Source organism: Salvelinus alpinus, chromosome 15, assembly GCF_045679555.1.
Source record: "Salvelinus alpinus chromosome 15, SLU_Salpinus.1, whole genome shotgun sequence".
In the NCBI taxonomy this organism is placed as follows: Eukaryota; Metazoa; Chordata; class Actinopteri; order Salmoniformes; family Salmonidae; genus Salvelinus; species Salvelinus alpinus.
The window spans coordinates 16,521,008-16,540,727 of record NC_092100.1 but is presented as its reverse complement, the minus strand read 5'-3'; the positions used below and the strand labels follow the sequence as shown (position 1 = coordinate 16,540,727).

Below are 19,720 nucleotides of genomic sequence, written 5' to 3'. Positions count from 1 at the left end.
CGATTTTTCAGGGGGTGCTGCAGCATCCTCAGCACCCCTACTTCCCACAGCTATGCCTTCAGTAGCCTATTACTTGTCCAAGAAAGTTAAAGATCCTGCGAAAAGCAAGGTTGTAGCAGATTGCCTGTTACAGCTAGAATAGGATGGACCTTACGTTCTTAGCTTTGTTCCTCTCTAGGTTTTTCTCTAGGCCTCCAGGGAGTTTTTCCTGGCCACTGTGCTTCTGCTTCCACTTCTGCTTGCTCTTTGAGTTCTATGCCGGATTACTGTAAAAACACTTTGTGACAACTGCTGATGTAAAAAGAGCTTTATAAATGTGATGATTGATTGAGTTGACAAGACATCAACAATGAAGAAGTACAAAAGCATGGCAGCCGCCTGACAAGAAAGACTTGTTAGATGTTATTACACACTTGTAAGCCTCTTAGTCCCACTAATTCTCCCTGACTGTAGGCTGTGGCTGGCAGGTGTTTACTCTACACAGCAATGATGGCTTAATCCCCATGTAGGCTATATGGTTCCTCAGAATCGCCCCACTCCAGAAGAATTTGACGGTCTTCACAGTGAAGGACTTGGAACTATGGAGGAGCTACTACTGCCCACTGAAGGCGAGGAGACGCGCTCCAACAATAGCTCGTATTCTCCAAGAGGAGAAACCATGTACCAACGTGTCAATAGATTTCTCCATGGGGCTTTTGTTGATGACGTGAAACAGTGGTTAAGGGGCTACCTGAAGCGCAACGGCCTGCTGACGCTCTCGGTTTTTGCCGTGTTGACGGGCTGTGTCCTGGGGGCTGTGTTAAGAGGGAGCCATCTCTCTACCCAGGTAAGTTGCTCTTTATCACAGTCAGATGCATGTGCAAATTCTGTTTGATTATTTGATGTGCCAGCCCTCCAGGTCCATATGTCTCTTGGTTTGGAAGTCTCTTAGCAGTGTATACATACACTGAGTGTACAAAATATTAAGAACACCTTCCTAATATTGAGTTGCCCTCCCCTCAGAACAGCCTGAATTTGTCGGGGTATGGACTCTACAAGGTGTCAAAAGCGTTCCACAGGGATGCTGATGCATGTTGAACCCAATGCTTCCCACAGTTGTGTCAGGTTGACTGGATGTCCTTTGGGTGGTGGACCATTCTTGATAGACACAGGAAACTTGAGTGTGAAAAACCCAGCAGCGTTACAGTTCTTGACACAAACCGGTGTACCTGGCACCTACTGCCATACCCTGTTCAAAGGCACTTAAGTCTTGCCCATTCACCCTCTGAATGGCACACATACACTATCCATGTCTCAATTGTCTCAAGGCTTAAAAATGCTTCTTTAACCTGTCTCCTCCCCTTCATCTCCACTTATTTACAATGGATTTAACAAGTGACATCAATAAGAGATCATAGCTTTCACCTGGATTCACCTGGTCAGTCTATGTCATGGAAAGAGTAGGTGTTCTTAATGTTTTGTACACTGCGCACTTTTCTGTTTGACCACCGCTCCCTCTTTTCGTGACGGTGTTCCACTTAAATGCCTACAGAGCTCCTGTTTGCATTGCCTTGATGCACTGGAGCATTTCGTTGTTGGGTTGTGGAAAACTAAAGGATATCATCAGCAGCCAGACCTAATGAACCATTGAGAGGAGCTTCAAGTGCACAACACTATCAGCAAAGGATGGGACTGGAACCCTGTAAAGTAGTGTGCGTTACAGTTGTTATAGGAACAGAGAGCCAGTGCACAGCTATAAGAGCAGCCTGCATTCATCCCCTTGATTGAAAAAGTGGTTGTAGGGAAGGAGATAATGACCTCTACTAAGCAAAATGTTTCTGAGAGGAAAGCACATGTCTCAACGCATTTTGTGGAGGAAGAAATTCTCATCTAGACCATAGATGGTGAATCGATTACTGGCTTCAGAAAAAGAATTGCAGCATATTCTTGTAAAGCAACAGGAGATACCTAGATGGTTATAGGCCATCTTTTGGGACTCATAAGTTTAGGAAGGAAATGTATCATCTGCCCACATTATCACGCCCTTCCAGTTCACTTTTACGTGAAAGACGAAAGAAAACCGATGTTCAGAACAGGTCAATCCAAGCTCAGTCGTGTCAGGAGAGGAGAGGGGATTATTTGATCTCAGACTGAGAATTGGCTTGCCAAAGCAAACATGGCCTTAAGTGTGCTCGATAATCACAGGTGACGTGTGACCCAAGGCTGATGTTTAAAAGTGAGCAAAGGTTTAACTGGAGGGAATTACTGTGCGTGTTACAACTAAGGACTGTGTCACTTATCAGGGTTGTGGTCAATTCCATTCCAATTCTCTTCAATGTATACTTTCTGAATTTAAATGAAATTGACCCCAACCCTGTCACTTACAGCTAGTCATCTATGGCTCTGAGACCTACAGTATCAAAGCCATCCAAACATTTGAAACCACATTGTTTTTAAATTTGATCAATGACTAATGTAAATTATAAAGTTTCCATTCCTATGAACCTGATCGAATCAACCAAGATTCTTCCACCTTTTTTTGTACTATTTTGAAAACCAAGAACAACCTTTTCACACGGGGTGAATCTGAACAGCAAAAGGCATTTGAGATTCACCCAAGTGTGTGCTGATGGGAACTTTTTCCTATAGGAAAGGAATACTTGAAACAAAAATATCTGTCCAACCTTTGAAAGGGTCTCCTGTGGAAAGAGTTAAAGTTAGGAACACTGCTTGGGTTTCTTAAGTTTTGTAATATGTTTGAAGATGCTCTTTGGCTCTTTTTTCCAAAATCATCATCTTCCTCAAATTAAGTCACCAGCTGCCACTGCTTTGGATTGATTCATGTCTACTTATAAGGTATAATAATTGTTTTTATGTAACTTATCTTTCTTCTGATTTCTCCTCCAGGCTAAGATATATTTCTCGTTCCCTGGAGAGCTTCTCATGAGAATGCTCAAAATGCTGATCCTCCCCCTCATCACATCCAGGTAAACATGTGTGATGTCAGCCTCTGTCCAGTAAAATGCTTGTATATTTAATCAGCAACAGCGGAATACAAATATTTGATGTTCACTCAACACAAAAGATATTCAGCCTCAAAAGTGACTTAAAATGCTTTTGAGAAAATTGCATAACTGGCCAAGGGATGTTGACCAATTTTGCTGCTGTTATCACACTACACCTGATGATAGTAGCTTACCCCCTACAGAATGGTAATTTTTGGAAACCAAATGTCAATAGATTCCATATTGTCTACAAAACATGACCGGTTCCAGTTATATCACACCTGTCCGGTGGTATAACAAGTAGTAGTACTTACAACAAACATTTGAAACGGGGTCCTTCTGCCACTTCATTAGAAATTAGAATTAGATCTCGCTTAGGTCCACACTCCTGGTCATTCTCCGTAGCTTCATTTAACAGGTCGTAGATTGGAACAATATTTGAGTACAAATTTAGGCACCAGAGCAATTATGGGGACATTTTTTATTGTATATTTGCGTTATTTGATGCTCTCGCTCTTTTCCCTTTTACAGTTTAATGTCAGGCCTGTCGTCCATGGAGCCCAAAGCCTGTTGTCGTGTGGGTGTTCTCACTGTTACCTACTACCTGTGGACCACCTTCATTGCGGTGGTGGTGGGTATCCTGCTGGTGATCATCATCAAGCCTGGGGTGGGCACTGAGATGGACAGCATCAGGCTAGGAGGAGGGCCCGTCATGACTTCTGCTGATGCCTTGCTAGATCTCATCAGGTGAGTGACCAATGAAGATAAACCTGAAGCTCGACAAGCAATATCTACAAACAATCAATACTGTCTAAGGCAGGGGTAGGCAACTAGATTCAGCCGTGGGTTGATTTTTGTCAGAGCGGATGGTCGGGGGACAGGAACAAAATTGTAATAATTTGTACACTGCAAATTGACCACAACTAAGCCCAAAAATGTATTTTATTCTAAAATAACAATAATTTCATAGCTTGATTACATTGAGACACGATCACATACACTCCATGGCCAAAAACATGTGGACACCCCTTCAAATTAGTGGATTCGGCCATTCCAGCCACACCCGTTGCTGACAGGTGTATATTTCTGCCCTGCTAGAGCTACCCCGGTTAAGTGCTGTTATTGTGAAGGGGAAACATTTAGGAGCAACAATGGCCCAGCCGCGAAGTGGTAGGTCACATAAGCTCACAGCGTATAGTGTGTAGAAATTGACTGTCCTCAGTTGCAATACTCACTACCGAGTTCCAAACTGCCTCTGGAAGCAACGTCAGCACAAGAACTGTTGGTCGTGAGTTTCATGAAATGGGTTTCCATGGCCGAGCAGCCACACAAGCCTAAGATCACCATGCACAATGCCAAGCGTTGTCGGGAGTGGTGTAAAGCTCGCCGCCATTAGACTCTGGAGCACTGGAAACACGTTCTCCGGAGTGATGAATTATGCTTCACCATCTGGCAGTCCGACGGACTAATCTAGGTTTGGCGGATGCCCGGAGAACGCCATTTGCCCCAATGCATAGCGACAACTATAAAGTTCGGTGGGGGAGGAATAATGGTCTGGGGCTGTTTTTCATGGTTCGGGTTAGGCCCCTTAGTTCCAGTGAAGGGAAATCTTAATGCTACAGCACACAATGACATTCTAGAGGATTCTGTGCTTCTAACTTTGTGGCAACAGTCTGGGGAAGGCCCTTTCCTGTTTCAGCATGCAATGCCCCAGTGCAGAAAGTGAGGTCCATACAGAAATGGTTTGTCAAGATCGGTGTGGAAGAACTTGACTGGCCTGCACGGAGCCCTGACCTCAACCCCATCGAAAACCTTTGGGATGAATTGGAACGCTGACTGCGAGCCAGGCCTATTCACCCAACATCACTACCCGACCCCGCAGCAATGTTCCACCATCTAGTGGTAAGCCTTCCCAGAAGAGTGGAGGCTGTTATATCAGCAAAGGGGTGGCCAACTCCACATTAATGCCCATGATTTAGGAATGAGGTGTTTGACAAGTAGGTGTCCACATAGTTTTGTACATACTCATGTAGTGTGTATCTCTTTCCTAAATGACTTGTACAAAAAAAAAATGTGGGGTTTACTTTGGGGGGCCAAATATACGTCTAGGTGCTAGGGACAAGCAATATTACAAAATGCCTATATTTTATGGACAACCAATATCTACAACAATACCTTCAGTCTAGGGACAAACAATATGGTAATTTTCATGTTAAAGGAAACATAAGCACCAACATGTGAAGATCATAGGAGCATGTCAATTTGGGTGTCAAATGAAAGCTAACAGTATATATATATTTTTTTTTATTAAGGCATATCAAGATTTTCAACCATTTACCATCCTCAAAATGTGAAAGAAGCAAAAGCTTTGATGCTCAAAGAGTCTTATAAAACATCCTACCAGAAAAAGTCTCAAGGTATTAGAAATACATCAAAAGTAAAGACCCCTGCCAACTAATATCAACATTTATATTAAGTTTAGGATCATTTTTTGCCTTGTGCCTTGAAATTCCGTTACCAAAAAATATATTTTCTAATTTCTCTCCCTCATGAGGATAATGAAAGTTCACAGAAGTAACAGGTCAAGGTAGACATATTAACTAGTTACATTTTTTACTGATATCAATTTTATTTATGAATTATTACGTATTCTTTCAATTTGATTTATTTTACCTTTATTTAACTAGGCAAGTCAGTTAAGAACAAATTCTTATTTTCAATGACGGCCTAGGAACAGTGATTCAAAATCGAAATTCTGTTACCAAATCGGTAATGGAATTTCAGAAAAATATGAATTGCTGCAATTTAATTAGCTACAATGGGAAATCATGGTAGTTACAAACCCCAGTTGGGTCACCTGCTATTGTCTTCCCTTCCACTGGCATACTGTTATGTTCAGCTGATGTTCAACTGTTTTCTCTCTCTTTCTGTCATCTGGTGGTCAAACCAAAAGTCTGGACAACCCCTCCTCTCTCTCTCTCTCTCGCTCCAATTAATGTCACCTCTCCCAGCTCTTACTGACCGGACCACATCCGAACCAGTCATAGAGGTCTATGTTTCACAAATTCGGACATCCCAGTACAGTACATTACAGTAGAGCACACTACTGTACACTAAAGAAAAGTATAGTACAGTACAGTAGTGTAGAATAGAGTGGAGTAGAGTTGAGTACACTATAATGTACTATACTCTACTCTTCTTTACTATACTGTACTGAACTATACTCTACTTGACTATACTCTACTGTACTGAACTCTACTGTAATGTACTGAACTATGTTCTATGTTGTACTGTACTCTACTGTGCTGTACTGTCCAAACTTGTAAAACCTAGACGTCTATGATTGGTTCAGATCCGTACCAACCAAATTTGGTTTTGTTTGGTGGCAGAGCTCATTAAAATAATAGCCAGTGTATAGAATAATACCCAAATATGAAAAGAGAAATATACAATATCCTCATCTTTATGTACCTATTTAGAATACATCACCTTGAAGAGAATGGCATTCATATTCATTATTATGCATTTCTGTACAGATCAGGGACCCATGATGAAATTCCTTTACCCCAATTCTGTTACCGCGTATAAATCCACTTAATTTACTGTAGTTCAATAACCAAAATATAGTTTTTCATAGTCAAGGTGTCATGTCATAGCTGACACCTCATTCTTAATTCAGAGCAGATATTAACATTTTTGGAAAATGTGATCACATAAAAAACTGAGGGAGATTTTATTGTTACCAAACTTCGCATCTGCACAGTTCTTCCAGTAAATGTGTTTTTGTAAACATTTCTTTGTAAATTGTAAAAAGTAGTCCTTGTGCATAGAGTTGTATGGTTTGTTCAACTTTGAAATCAGTGGTTTTTATGTGGCATATATTTTAAGTGAAAAATATGAGAATCAGCGCAATTCCGTTACCGTGGAATTGCCCATATAAAATACTTACAATCTAGGTACCAACACAGCGGCCTTGTGGTTAGTGTCTCCGCTCTGAGATTGGAAGGTTGGGAGTTTTATCACTGGCTGAGTCAAGACTGTAAAAATGGTACCCGATGCGTCTCTGTTTGGCACTCAGCATTAAGGAGATTGATTGGGGGTAAGGTCCTGCGATCGACTAGTGTCCTGTCCAGGGGGTCTACATGAACATCAAGCTGCCTCACGGTACAGTAATAGACTCCTGCTCTGTTCCGGCTCAAGGCTACTTACTTTTTCTTACAGTCTAGGGACAACTAATAACCTAAATCTTTAGACTGATTGCCAGCAAAACCTAGGCCAGTGTTCAATCAATTGCAGATAGCGATTTTCCAAAAAGTGCTTTCAGGAGTATAGGCCTAAATTGGATTTGTTACAGCAGTGTATCCTGGGTAAAGGGGAGCTGGCACCAGATTTAGGGACTCTCAGTCCTGTGGCATGACACTTCAGTGCTGATGACAAATCAGGCTGAGAAGTCATCCAGCACCCACAACCAGACTGCCAATTTCCATATCAAATGTCCACTCCCTTCATAGGACTTCTTTCTGTGCAAATTAAACACACTTTTGCTAACTGGGAATCCACTGTCTACAGTTGATTAAATACTGGCCTCAGTCTAGTTACAACCTTCACCTAATGTCTCACAGAAACTAGCATTCTCAAGCAAACTAGTATCTGTAGTTTCACAACAGCCTATATATCCAGTCTAACAACAATCAATTACCAGAATCTCACATCAAACTCCTATCTAATATCAGTCCCAATCACAGTGGGGCAAAAAATAGGGAGATGCATATAGGCTTTTACTGTAATACAAGACATGCTAACGTTTCAAGCCTATGTCTTAAAGTAATCTCTAATGTTTGGGTGTTAATCAATATGTTTTTTATAACGGAGTGCTGCACGTTATATGCTTTCTGTTCTGTGTCTTGAACAATCAGTGTCAAGTAAATCACCGGTTGCGCAGGCCAGACAAACTATGTAATGTAGCGCGCACAGCCCCATTGTCCTCCGGTATTTATTTACTAGCAAACGTGATAACACACCACCCCCAACATACACAAGGAATAACTCTTCACAGACATGTTGCAGTACCCTACACCTAAACTGTATGGGAAGAAAACGAGACGATTTTTCAGTCTGATCAAGTAGGCTACTGATAACAACAGCAGCTGCATAGGCTACAGCCAATGCGCCCTGTCCCGTCTTGCCCTCTGGCCAGGGTAGACGAAATGGTCATGTTATGTAGCCTATTTATATCCCCTTTATTCGTGTTAGGAGAAAATGTATATGTTATCAAATAAATTTGGTTTAGGCTATATTCAAATTTGGGGTGGCTGGCTAGGCTACCTTGACCTTTTCAGTCCAAAATGATGAACTGAAATTAATCAAACAGCGCAATACTGATTATGTAAATAGACTTTGAGAGTAACTTTTTTAACTGCAGTTGCATAGGCCTTTACGATGCAAACCTGCATAAAGCAAGCTCAGCCCTGTGAGTTATATTGTCCAGTTGCAGTGGTTGCGTCTGTGTAAAGGGAAGGAAAGTTTTCAAATAAAATGTTATATAAGTAAATGTTAAATAAAATGGTTGCTGCAGTCTGACAGGATTTTCATCCTCCCTAGGGCCAGGAGTTTTTCCAGGATTTATTTAAAACCATGTGACCTGTTTAGAACATACTGTGTCTGTATACCTAGGTGAGTAGGTGGCAGGTAGCCTAGTGGGTAAGAGCGTTGGGCCAGTAACCGAAAGGTCAGTGGTTCACATCCCTGAGCTGACTAGGTGAAAATCTGTCAGTGTGCCCTTGAGCAAGGCACTTAACCGTAATTGCTCCTTTAATTCGCTGTAAATGTTAATCTGGTCCCACTCCCATATAAATACCTTTTTGCAAGTACTAATTAATCACTGTCAGACCCTATAGGGTCCTGATTTATACCTGGTTAGGTTACCAGATTAGGAAAAGCTCCAGGCCCCAGGGAAAACAATTTGCCCCACCACTCTGGGACCTGTGGGGCCACCTCTGCATCAGGGCATCATCAGTCCCAAACATTGTTGCATTCAGTTTCAAAGACTGTGGTAGTGGGGGGGAAAGGGATGCAGTTTGTAAAACATGTGGTCCAAAATCACTGATGTATTGCAACTGCATTGAAATTGGCATAAAACACAGTGACTTGAGGACTCTAAACCCCAAATTAGTGACTTGACCTGAGCTATGGAACTTGGAATTTTACTTGAGACTTGCCCATTATTACTTGGGAATTCACTCGAGACTCGAAGATTAAGACTTGAGACTTACTTAAGACTTCCAAATTGTGACTTGGTCCAGTCTCTGGTACTAGATATAGGCCTAATATGCATGCTACTACCTATTATTGTCTATGCTTGCGTAGTCCTGTGCAGTAGCAATGACTGTCTCACAATCCAGTTAAATCACAGGGGTGATTAGGGTATTTTTAGTAATCCATAAGGGATGATTTACAGATTAACTCAATCATGAACGGTGGGGATACAATGATCTCGGTGGAGGATCTCTTGGCCGGCACACGTCAGGAGGGAGTCTGGCTCATGTCTGTCTGATCGTACCTCCCTCTTGTAAGGGCCCTCGTGGGAGTGGTCTGTTCGTACCTCCCTCTTTTAAGGGCCCTCGTAGGAGTGGTCTGTTGATCGTACCTCCCTCTTTTAAGGGCCCTCATGGGAGTGGTCTGATCGTACCTCCCTCTTTTAAGGGCCCTCGTGGGAGTGGTCTGCCCACTTTATCCAACTATTAAGGACAGACCGGAAGAGAGGAGAGCCCGACTTAAACTGATAACATTTATTGACATTTTTATTTCACTAGGCAAGTCAGTTAAGAGCAAATTCTTACTTACAGTGACGGCCTATAACATACTGTAGGGGGCCTATAACATACTGTAGGGGGCCTATAACATACTGTAGGGGGCCTATAACGTAGGGGGCAAATGGCCTCTACTGTGTTCACAACTGAGACACTTCACAAGTTCTTACTTTCTTTGCAAATACATCAAATTACTTGTTTGGCCCATGCAAATACTTTAAACACATCAAATATTTTATGCAGACATATCTCAAAATGTGTATTCATCACTGAATATATACATTCTGTAGAATACACCACATCAATTCTCAGAGTGCAGAGGACCACTTTCCTTTGTATGGCTCACAACTTCCTGTAACAATTCAAAAGGATGCTATTTGTGATAATCATACTCATCAAGTTGGAATAATTATAACCTATTATGACTCTCTCTTGTGCTGTATTCATTACACCTTACTGACACTGATCATTAATGAATGACCATGTGTTTCACCCTTAATGCAGACACCAACATATCAACATGCTAAATTATAACATATTATCTTTTACAGGAATATGGTTCCTTCCAATCTTATTGAGGCAACATTTCAGCAGGTGAGTAACACTAGACCAATGCGAATGTACAGGTATGACACATTTACCATTGTTCCTAATAAGTCAGATGCTCCATTGGTTGTGATTAACAAATCCCTACAGCTGATGGGTATTGTAGTTTATATTGCCTTACTCATCCGCAATGTTCTTATTGATTCCAGTACAAAACAGATCTGGTTCCTATCCTGAAAGTCTCCAGGGTCAAAGTGCAGCCCAACTTTGTGTACGACATACCTGATGAAAGTGACCCCAGTGGTCGGACAGTGTTCCTGGAGCTCACTCCACCCCCTGAGATCCACTACAAGACCAGACCTGGCAACAGCCAACAGATGAATGTGCTGGGGATCGTCATCTTCTCTGCCACTATGGGTAAGACCAGCAGTGGTGTAAAGTACTTAAGTAAAAATACTTTTAAATACTTCTTTACTTTACTATTTATATTTTTTACAACTTTTACTTCACCACATTCCTAAAGACAATGATGTACCTTTTACTCCATCCATCCGGACACTCAAAAGTACTCGTTACATTTTGAATGATTAGCAGGACAGGAAAATGGTCCAATGTGCGCACTTATCAAGAGAACATCCCTGGTCATCCCTAATGCCTCTGATCTGGCGGACTCACTAAACACATGATTTGTTTGTAAATGATGTCTTAGTGTTGCAGTGTGCCCCTGGCTATCCGTAAATGATGTCTAAGTGTTGCAGTGTACCCCTGGCTATCCGTAAATGATGTCTAAGTGTTGCAGTGTGCCCCTGGCTATCCGTAAATGGTGTCTAAGTGTTGCAGTGTGCCCCTGGCTATCCGTAAATGATGTCTAAGTGTTGCAGTGTGCCCCTGGCTATCCGTAAATGATGTCTAAGTGTTGCAGTGTGCCCCTGGCTATCCGTAAATGGTGTCTAAGTGTTGCAGTGTGCCCCTGGCTATCCGTAAATGATGTCTAAGTGTTGCAGTGTGCCCCTGGCTATCTGTAAATGATGTCTAAGTGTTGCAGTGTGCCCCTGGCTATCCGTAAATGATGTCTAAGTGTTGCAGTGTGCCCCTGGCTATCTGTAAATGATGTCTAAGTGTTGCAGTGTGCCCCTGGCTATCTGTAAATGATGTCTAAGTGTTGCAGTGTGCCCCTGGCTATCCGTAAATGGTGTCTAAGTGTTGCAGTGTGCCCCTGGCTATCCGTAAATGATGTCTAAGTGTTGCAGTGTGCCCCTGGCTATCCGTAAATGGTGTCTAAGTGTTGCAGTGTGCCCCTGGCTATCCGTAAATGATGTCTAAGTGTTGCAGTGTGCCCCTGGCTATCTGTAAATGGTGTCTAAGTGTTGCAGTGTGCCCCTGGCTATCCGTAAATGATGTCTAAGTGTTGCAGTGTGCCCCTGGCTATCCGTAAATGATGTCTAAGTGTTGCAGTGTGCCCCTGGCTATCTGTAAATGGTGTCTAAGTGTTGCAGTGTGCCCCTGGCTATCTGTAAATGATGTCTAAGTGTTGCAGTGTGCCCCTGGCTATCTGTAAATGATGTCTAAGTGTTGCAGTGTGCCCCTGGCTATCTGTAAATGATGTCTAAGTGTTGCAGTGTGCCCCTGGCTATCTGTAAATGATGTCTAAGTGTTGCAGTGTGCCCCTGGCTATCTGTAAATGGTGTCTAAGTGTTGCAGTGTGCCCCTGGCCATCCGTAAATGATGTCTAAGTGTTGCAGTGTGCCCCTGGCTATCCGTAAATGATGTCTAAGTGTTGCAGTGTGCCCCTGGCTATCTGTAAATGATGTCTAAGTGTTGCAGTGTGCCCCTGGCTATCTGTAAATGGTGTCTAAGTGTTGCAGTGTGCCCCTGGCTATCTGTAAATGATGTCTAAGTGTTGCAGTGTGCCCCTGGCTATCTGTAAATGATGTCTAAGTGTTGCAGTGTGCCCCTGGCTATCTGTAAATGATGTCTAAGTGTTGCAGTGTGCCCCTGGCTATCTGTAAATGGTTTGCTTATATAAGGAATTTGAAGGGATTTACCGTGCCTTCAGAAAGTATTAATTTCCCTTGATTAATTCCACGTTGTTTTGTTACAGCCTGAGTTCAAAATGGATTAAATAGCTTTTTTTCTCTCACCCATCTACACACAATACCCCATAATGACAAAGTGAAAACATGTTATTAGAAATTTTTGCTAATTTATTGAAAATTAAATACAGAAATATGTTATTTACATCAGAATTCACACCCCTGAGTCAATGCATGTTAGAATCCCCTTTGGCAGTGATTACAGCTGTGTGTCTTTCTGGGTAGGTCTCTAAGAACTTTGCACATCTGAATTGTATAATATCTGCCTATTATTCTTTTAAAATATTCTTCAAGCTCTGTCAAGTTGGTTGTTATCATTGCTACGCAGCCATTTTCAAGTCTTGCCATAGATTTTCAAGACAATTTATGTCAAAACTGTAACTAGGCCACTCAGGAACATTCAATGTAGTCTTGGTAACCAACTCCAGTGTATATGTGGCCTTGTGTTTTAGGTTATTGTCCTGCTGAAAGGTGAATTTGTCTCCCAGTGTATGTTAGAATGCAGACTGAACCAGGTTTTCCTCTAGGATTTTGCCTGTGCTTAGCTCTATTTCATATATTTTTATACTAAAAAACTCCCTAGTCCTTACTCATGACAAGAATAACCATAACATGAAGCAGCCACCACCACCATGCTTGAAAATATGAGGAGTGGTACGCAGTGATGTGTTGGATATGCCCCAAACATAACACTTAGTATTCTAGACATAAAGTACATTTCTTTGCCACATTTTTTGCAGTTAAGTATATTTTGGCAATTACATTTACTTTTGATATTTAAGTATATCAAAACCAAAAACTTTTAGAATTTTACTCAAGTAGTATTTTACTGGGTGACTTTCACTTTTACTTGAGTCATTTTCTATTAAGGTATCTTTACTTTCACTCAAGTATGACAATTGGATACTTTTTCCACCACTGACTGTATGCTGAAGGCCAGTCTTTTCTGTTTCTTTCTTTTTTCCCATCTGTCTGTTTACATTATACATCTGCAGCTGTCTATCCCTCTAGTATCAATATTATATGTATCCATCTCTCTAGACTGAGTAGATAGAGCGAGATTTATATTTTTATTTTATTCCTTCAGGGCTGTTGCTGGGGAAAATGGGCGAGAGAGGAGCACCACTAGTCAACGTGTGTCAGTGCGTCAACGAATGTGTCATGAAAATCACCAACACTGCTGTTTGGTAAGCGGGGTACCAGCTTTATAAGTACCAGCATCTGTGTCCGTTACCATATTTATCTTTAGTTTAAATGATAAAGGTTCTAATTTACTGGCTCAGTGGGTTAGAGGATGGTACCGGCAACACCAGGTTTGTGGGTGTGATTCCCACACTGTATACTGAATACTGTACACTGTATACTGAATACTGTACACTGTACACTGTATACTGAATGTGTGTCACTATAAACTGTCACTTTGGATACAAGCATCTGCTAAATTACCCAAGAAATAGGCAACCTAGCCTTTTGGATTTCTGCTATGAGCAGCATAACCCATGACCATTCAAACTAGTGGGATCTAAAGAAACAGTCTGCTACCCAGATGTGTGTTCAGTGTGACTTTCTGAGGCTACGACCTGTACACGGGCATGTGGTGAGAACGTGGTCATCGTCTTGTGGTCAAGCTGTGGTGGAGACGTTAGGCAATCATCTTGCCTTGTTCCACCCAGCAGTGAACTGCACATGCCGAGGATTAGTCGACCAGGAGTAGCACACTCTGTGCTCAGGGTCAACAGTGACTAATCCCAGGGACCTTTGGCACCACCCATGCAGCTCAGGTTTACCTCAAACGGCCCGGCCATATTGTTCAAACGGCCTTACCATAGAAGTTCAATTGCTAATAGGATTGACCTCAGAAGCCTTGAATGACTCTTGGCTCTGACATGGTTTTAGAGGCAGGGATCAACTCGGGTGACACAACAGGGACATTTTTTTCTTATGATTTTTTATGAATAAAGTACTTGTCTAGTTTTCACAATACATAACATAATAGAAAATTACGATGTATTTCGTTTTATTCTGTTCCACTGGGTGGAAACTACTCATTAGGAAAAACACATTGACATTTGACCTAGTATAGACAGTGTTTGGAGGTGTGTATTTAACAAAAGTGAAACACAGTTTTATATATACAGTAGGTAATTCATTCTTCCTTTTTCTTTCAGGTATTTTCCATTTGGGATCATATTCCTCGTAGCTGGAAAAATCCTTGACATGCAGGACCCATCTAATCTTGGGAAGAAGCTGGGCTGGTACACCATCACTGTTCTGACCGGGCTGTTTGTTCACGGCCTCATCCTCCTCCCCTTCTTCTACCTTGTCCTGACTCAGAAAAACCCCTTCACTTACATCAGAGGCCTGCTACAAGCCTTGGTCATAGCACTGGCCACCTCCTCAAGGTAAGCAGTTGTCTCTCTGTGCCCATTTTTCTCATCGAACAATGATGTTCATTGTCCTGAAGGTCTGCAGTATGCAACCAGGGTTGGGTTCATTTCCTTTCTTAATTCAGTTAGTTCAGCAAGAAATTAATTGGCATTCAACTCATGTTGAATTGGAAATTGAGCTTTGCTTTTTATGAGGAATTGAATTTCAGCTCACCCCCTGAATAGAAAAGGAACTGCCCCCCATTCAACGAAGTTCCATAACACCTGATTCATCAGGTGTGTTAAGGCATCAGCATGCTTCAGGTTCGGCTGGCGCCTAGCCAAACCAAACCTGTGTGCTCGCATATTCCCTTAAAAGACCTTCGCTTGAAAAATAAGAAAAAAGCGACAATAGTACTGTTTGTCCATTTTGAGATGCCATAGCCAGTATGCATTTCCTCAAAATAGTCAGGATGAATCTAAGATAACTCAAGAAATCTGTCATTTATTTTAGCGTTCTTGCAGAGATCTTAGTCACGTCGTTTCACATCTAACTATACTGCTTGGTGCAGTATTTTTCAATAAAAAAAAATTGCAGATAAACGAGTCGTCTCTGGTTGAATGACAGCTAAGACTTTATTGAAGAATCCTTCCTGTTGACCAATCACAGAAGAAGGGGAGTAGACTTTGGCTCCAAACTTCGGCTTTCCCCCAGCAAAAAATGTAAGCAATAATGTAATGTGCCCGAACAGCCGAAAAAACGCTCACTGAAGTCTAGTGTTGGGCAGGGACAAATGCTTGCAAACACTGTGGCCCTCCAGGACCAGATGTGAAGAAAACTGTCAGAGGTTTGAGCTGAATGCATGAAAAAGGTTCCTTATAAACATTGTAATGGTGAGTTTGATTGATCAGCTTCAAACACTACAAAACCCTTACCGTAGTCAAATTCATCTGTATCATGTTGCAACTGATCTCCAGTATGGTGAGTTTCAAGGGGAACAGTCAAGGACAGAAATGTATTAAGATAATAATAACTTAAATGTCAAAATTCACTTTAAATGGCTTTAAAGCTCAGTGTTGCAATTGTTGTAAGTAAGGAGTGTAAACAGAAGGATGCGAAAAGGAGGAAAACTGACAATATTCTATCCAGAGGATACCAGTTCATAATGGTAGAAGCCCCTTAGTTAACGATCTCTCTCTCTCTCAAGTTCTGCCACTCTACCCATCACTATGAAGTGCTTGCTGGAGAACTGCAATGTGGATCGGCAGATAGCACGCTTTGTGCTGCCTGTGGGGGCCACCATTAACATGGACGGAACGGCTCTTTATGAGGCCGTGGCGGCCATCTTTATCGCCCAGGTCAACGATTATGAGCTGGACTTTGGCCAGCTGGTCACCATTAGGTATGTACAGTGGTGGAGAAAGTACCCAATTGTCGTACTTGAGTAAAAGTAAAGATACCTTAATAGAAAATGACTCAAGTAAAAGTGAGTCACCTAGTAAAATACTACTTGAGCAAAAGTCTAAGTATTTGGTTTTAAATATACTTAAGTATCAAAAGTAAATGTAATTGCTAAAATGTACTTAAGTATCAAAAGTGAAAGTATAAATAATTTAAAGTTCCTTATATTAAGCAAGCCAGATTGCACCATCTTCTTGTTTATTTAAATTTACAGATAGCTTGGGGCACACTCCAACACTCAGACATCATTTACAAATGAAGCATGTGTGTTTAGTGAATCTGCCTGATCAGGTAGTAAGGATGACCAGGGATGTTTTCTTGATAAGTGTGTGAATTGGACCATTTTCATGTCCTGCTAAGCATTCAAAATGTAATGAGTACTTTTGGGTGTAAAAAGAAACAGTATGGAGTAAAAAGTACATTATTTTCTTTAGGAACGTAGTGAAGTAAAAGTAAGTTGTTAAAAATATAAATAGTAAGGTACAGATACCAAAAACACTACTTAAGTAGTACTTGAAAGTATTTTTACTTACTTTACACCACTGGGTATGTATTGGGTTTCAAATCATAAAGCTACCATTGCATCTGCAGGGTGAAACTTTGAGTCCAAACTCAAAAGCAGTAAGCACCCGGTGTAGTCTGCCATGACAGCCTTGGTCCTGGGTGCTGAGATTATAACCGGTGTGACAAAAGTAACATTCCTCCTGATATTACATTTGTTTCACACAACATTAGTACATGTGAATGTGCATTATCGCTGTACTGAGTAAATATAATTATTTTCATGATGAGATTCAATCACTGTGTTTGATTTAATAAAAAATCCTTACAAGCAATAAGGCTGTCAAAAGGTATTGCTCATATCAGTGTTACCATGGCAGAATAGGATTGTAATGCACCTTCTTGCTTTGTAATTGATTGTTTTGGTCTCTAACAGTATAACAGCTACAGCTGCCAGCATAGGTGCTGCTGGGATTCCCCAGGCCGGCCTCGTTACCATGGTCATTGTCCTGACGTCAGTGGGTCTGCCGCCTGATGACATCACCCTCATTGTGGCCATCGACTGGGTGCTGTAAGTTCACTATGACATAAATTAATTATATTCAATATCTACAGTAGGCCTACAACATATTCGAACATATGCTACACATGTAGTTAATAGGGAAACCTTAAATCGTTTACTAACTTCATGGCATAGGAGAGACTGGTTGTTATGGGGAAGTATTTTGGTGCATTCAGAGACAATGTTTGTGGTTGGAGTGGGAGGCTGATCTCTGGAGCTTTTGTATTCCCTGTCTTTTCAGGGACCGATTCCGAACCATGATCAATGTGCTTGGAGACGCCCTGGCAGCAGGAATCATCGGCCACTTATGTCGGAAAGACTTTCCTCGCAGTGGTACTGGCAAGGTAGGCAGCTGTCACTGTCTAGCTGCAACCATACCATATCATCCACCTATAGTCCTGAGTTTCTGTAAAACTGTTTTAATGTGAGGTATAAGAGACCCTGCACAAAATAATTACTGAGGTCTTAATTGAATGTGTGTGCTGGCCAGGGTTACAAAAACAACAATATGAAAGCAATATGTCATGTGAATATAGACCTCTGAACGTCTGCACAGTTTCTGTCACTTATCACAGAGATACTGATCACTGTGTGTGTGTGTTCCTTCCCAGTCCCAGCCTTCATACGGCACACAGAACAAACACAACTTGCACGACATGCAGAATGGCATGCCACTGACCGAGTTGCCTTTGCACAAGCAAGACTGCTGTTATGAGGTGATGGAAGACACAGTCAACGAGAGCCCCACTATATACTACAACATCTGTCAAGTTTAACTCCTGGGAACACGCCAACCTCAAATGCTGGACATTTTTGGAGCGCTTTTCCCTCACCTCTGCCATGAAACAGTATTAAACTGCTGTCACCTACCCCTTTTTTTGTGACTTAACTTTTTGTGACGGAACATTTTGTTCCGCTTTGATGGTGACACTGCAAAGGACAAATCAGTGTTTTCCACAAATAATTTTTTAAATATATTTTTTAACAGTGATGAGTTAGGAATTGCCCCATTGTACCACTACTATCTTATGTGGTATTGACTATGGCAATTGACTCTGCTCGTCCAACATCAAGTGGATTCCCTGGATATTTGTATTGTATTTATTATTGTTCTCTACTGAACTGTTCCTCATCATGATCCATGTGTTAATAACTACATCCATTTTGAACAACTTTATTGGGAGTTGTAGACTATGTGCGTTATTGATTTGTTTGACAAGCATAGGAAGTATTGTATGGTCATATTGTACATTCTGGGTCAATTGCAATGAACTCATATTTAACTCAACTAAATCTTCCTTTTAATGTACCTAACATTTAGTGGCAGTTTCAACCATCTCTAAATGTAATAAAGTACAGGGAGAAATGCTGTAAAATTCAAAACACCTCCTCTGATTATCATTGTATGAGCCCACTTTATTAATATTCATAGACTTTCAAAAAACAAAATGTAGTGTTGCCTTAAATAAAATATTTAATTTATCATCTACACAGACACCAACCATTTTGTCTGCCAACAAATAAGCAAACTAACCATAACTATACCATTCCTCCCTTAATCCTAGCAACATATTACTTTAGGAATAACATTGTTTCTTCAGATTAATTTATTGTACATATTTTGATAAATATATTTTTGTTTTTGATTTCAAGTGATTTCTGGTCTATTTATATTTTGCGATAAAATGCAACATCAACATGGACTTGAGTTCCTTCCCACTGGGCACAAACTGAATGAATCAACATTGTTTCAACGTCATTTGTCAACATATTTAGACTTGGAATCTACATGAAAAATAAATGTAATTTGAAAAAAGTCAACGTAAACTGTTTTGAGGGTGAAATTTCAACTACAAGATTATGTCATCATGGGAACCAACTTTCAACATAGACAAACCTTGTAAAGAATTTGTACCTTTGAACAATGTCAGATCATCATCGTTATATCCACTGTCAGAGAGAAAAAAAACAATAGGCTGGGCAGCACCTCCTACTGGAGAGTTGATCTATCTACAGCTATCCATTTGGTCTCCCATCCAGGGTTTTAACTAAAACCAGTCCTGCTTAGCATTGATATTTGTTACTGACTACTACCAATGTGCTATCTTGAGAATTAATGTTGCGAGACCTCTTTATATCTGGTTCTATCGAAGTCATACCGAAGGATTGATTTTGCAGAGCAAATTTTTAAGTCTTATATATTCAATGATACTATACTGAACAAAAATATAAACGCAAAATGTAAAGTGTAGGTCCCATGTTTCATGAGCTGAAATAAAATATCCCAGAAATTGTTTATATGCACAACAGTTTATTTCTCTCAAGTTTGGTGCACAAATGTGTTTAAATGCCTGGTTACACACACATTTGTTTTCATTGAATGTTAATTTCTCTACC

At 41.0% G+C, this 19,720-nt stretch overlaps 1 protein-coding gene across 1 annotated transcript; it reads left to right on the top strand.

Annotated features, from left to right (window-relative positions):
* Positions 1–11: 11 nt before the first annotated feature.
* LOC139539564 (excitatory amino acid transporter 5-like) lies at positions 12–19,619 on the top strand. The gene is made up of 11 exons (XM_071342629.1): positions 12–826; positions 2,887–2,966; positions 3,516–3,731; positions 10,345–10,387; positions 10,549–10,756; positions 13,520–13,619; positions 14,601–14,834; positions 16,007–16,201; positions 17,198–17,332; positions 17,565–17,667; positions 17,935–19,619. Exons 1-11 carry the CDS (start codon positions 515–517, stop codon positions 18,097–18,099), a joined length of 1,791 nt encoding a protein of 596 aa, XP_071198730.1. The 5' UTR covers positions 12–514; the 3' UTR covers positions 18,100–19,619.
* The last annotated feature ends 101 nt before the right edge of the window (positions 19,620–19,720 follow it).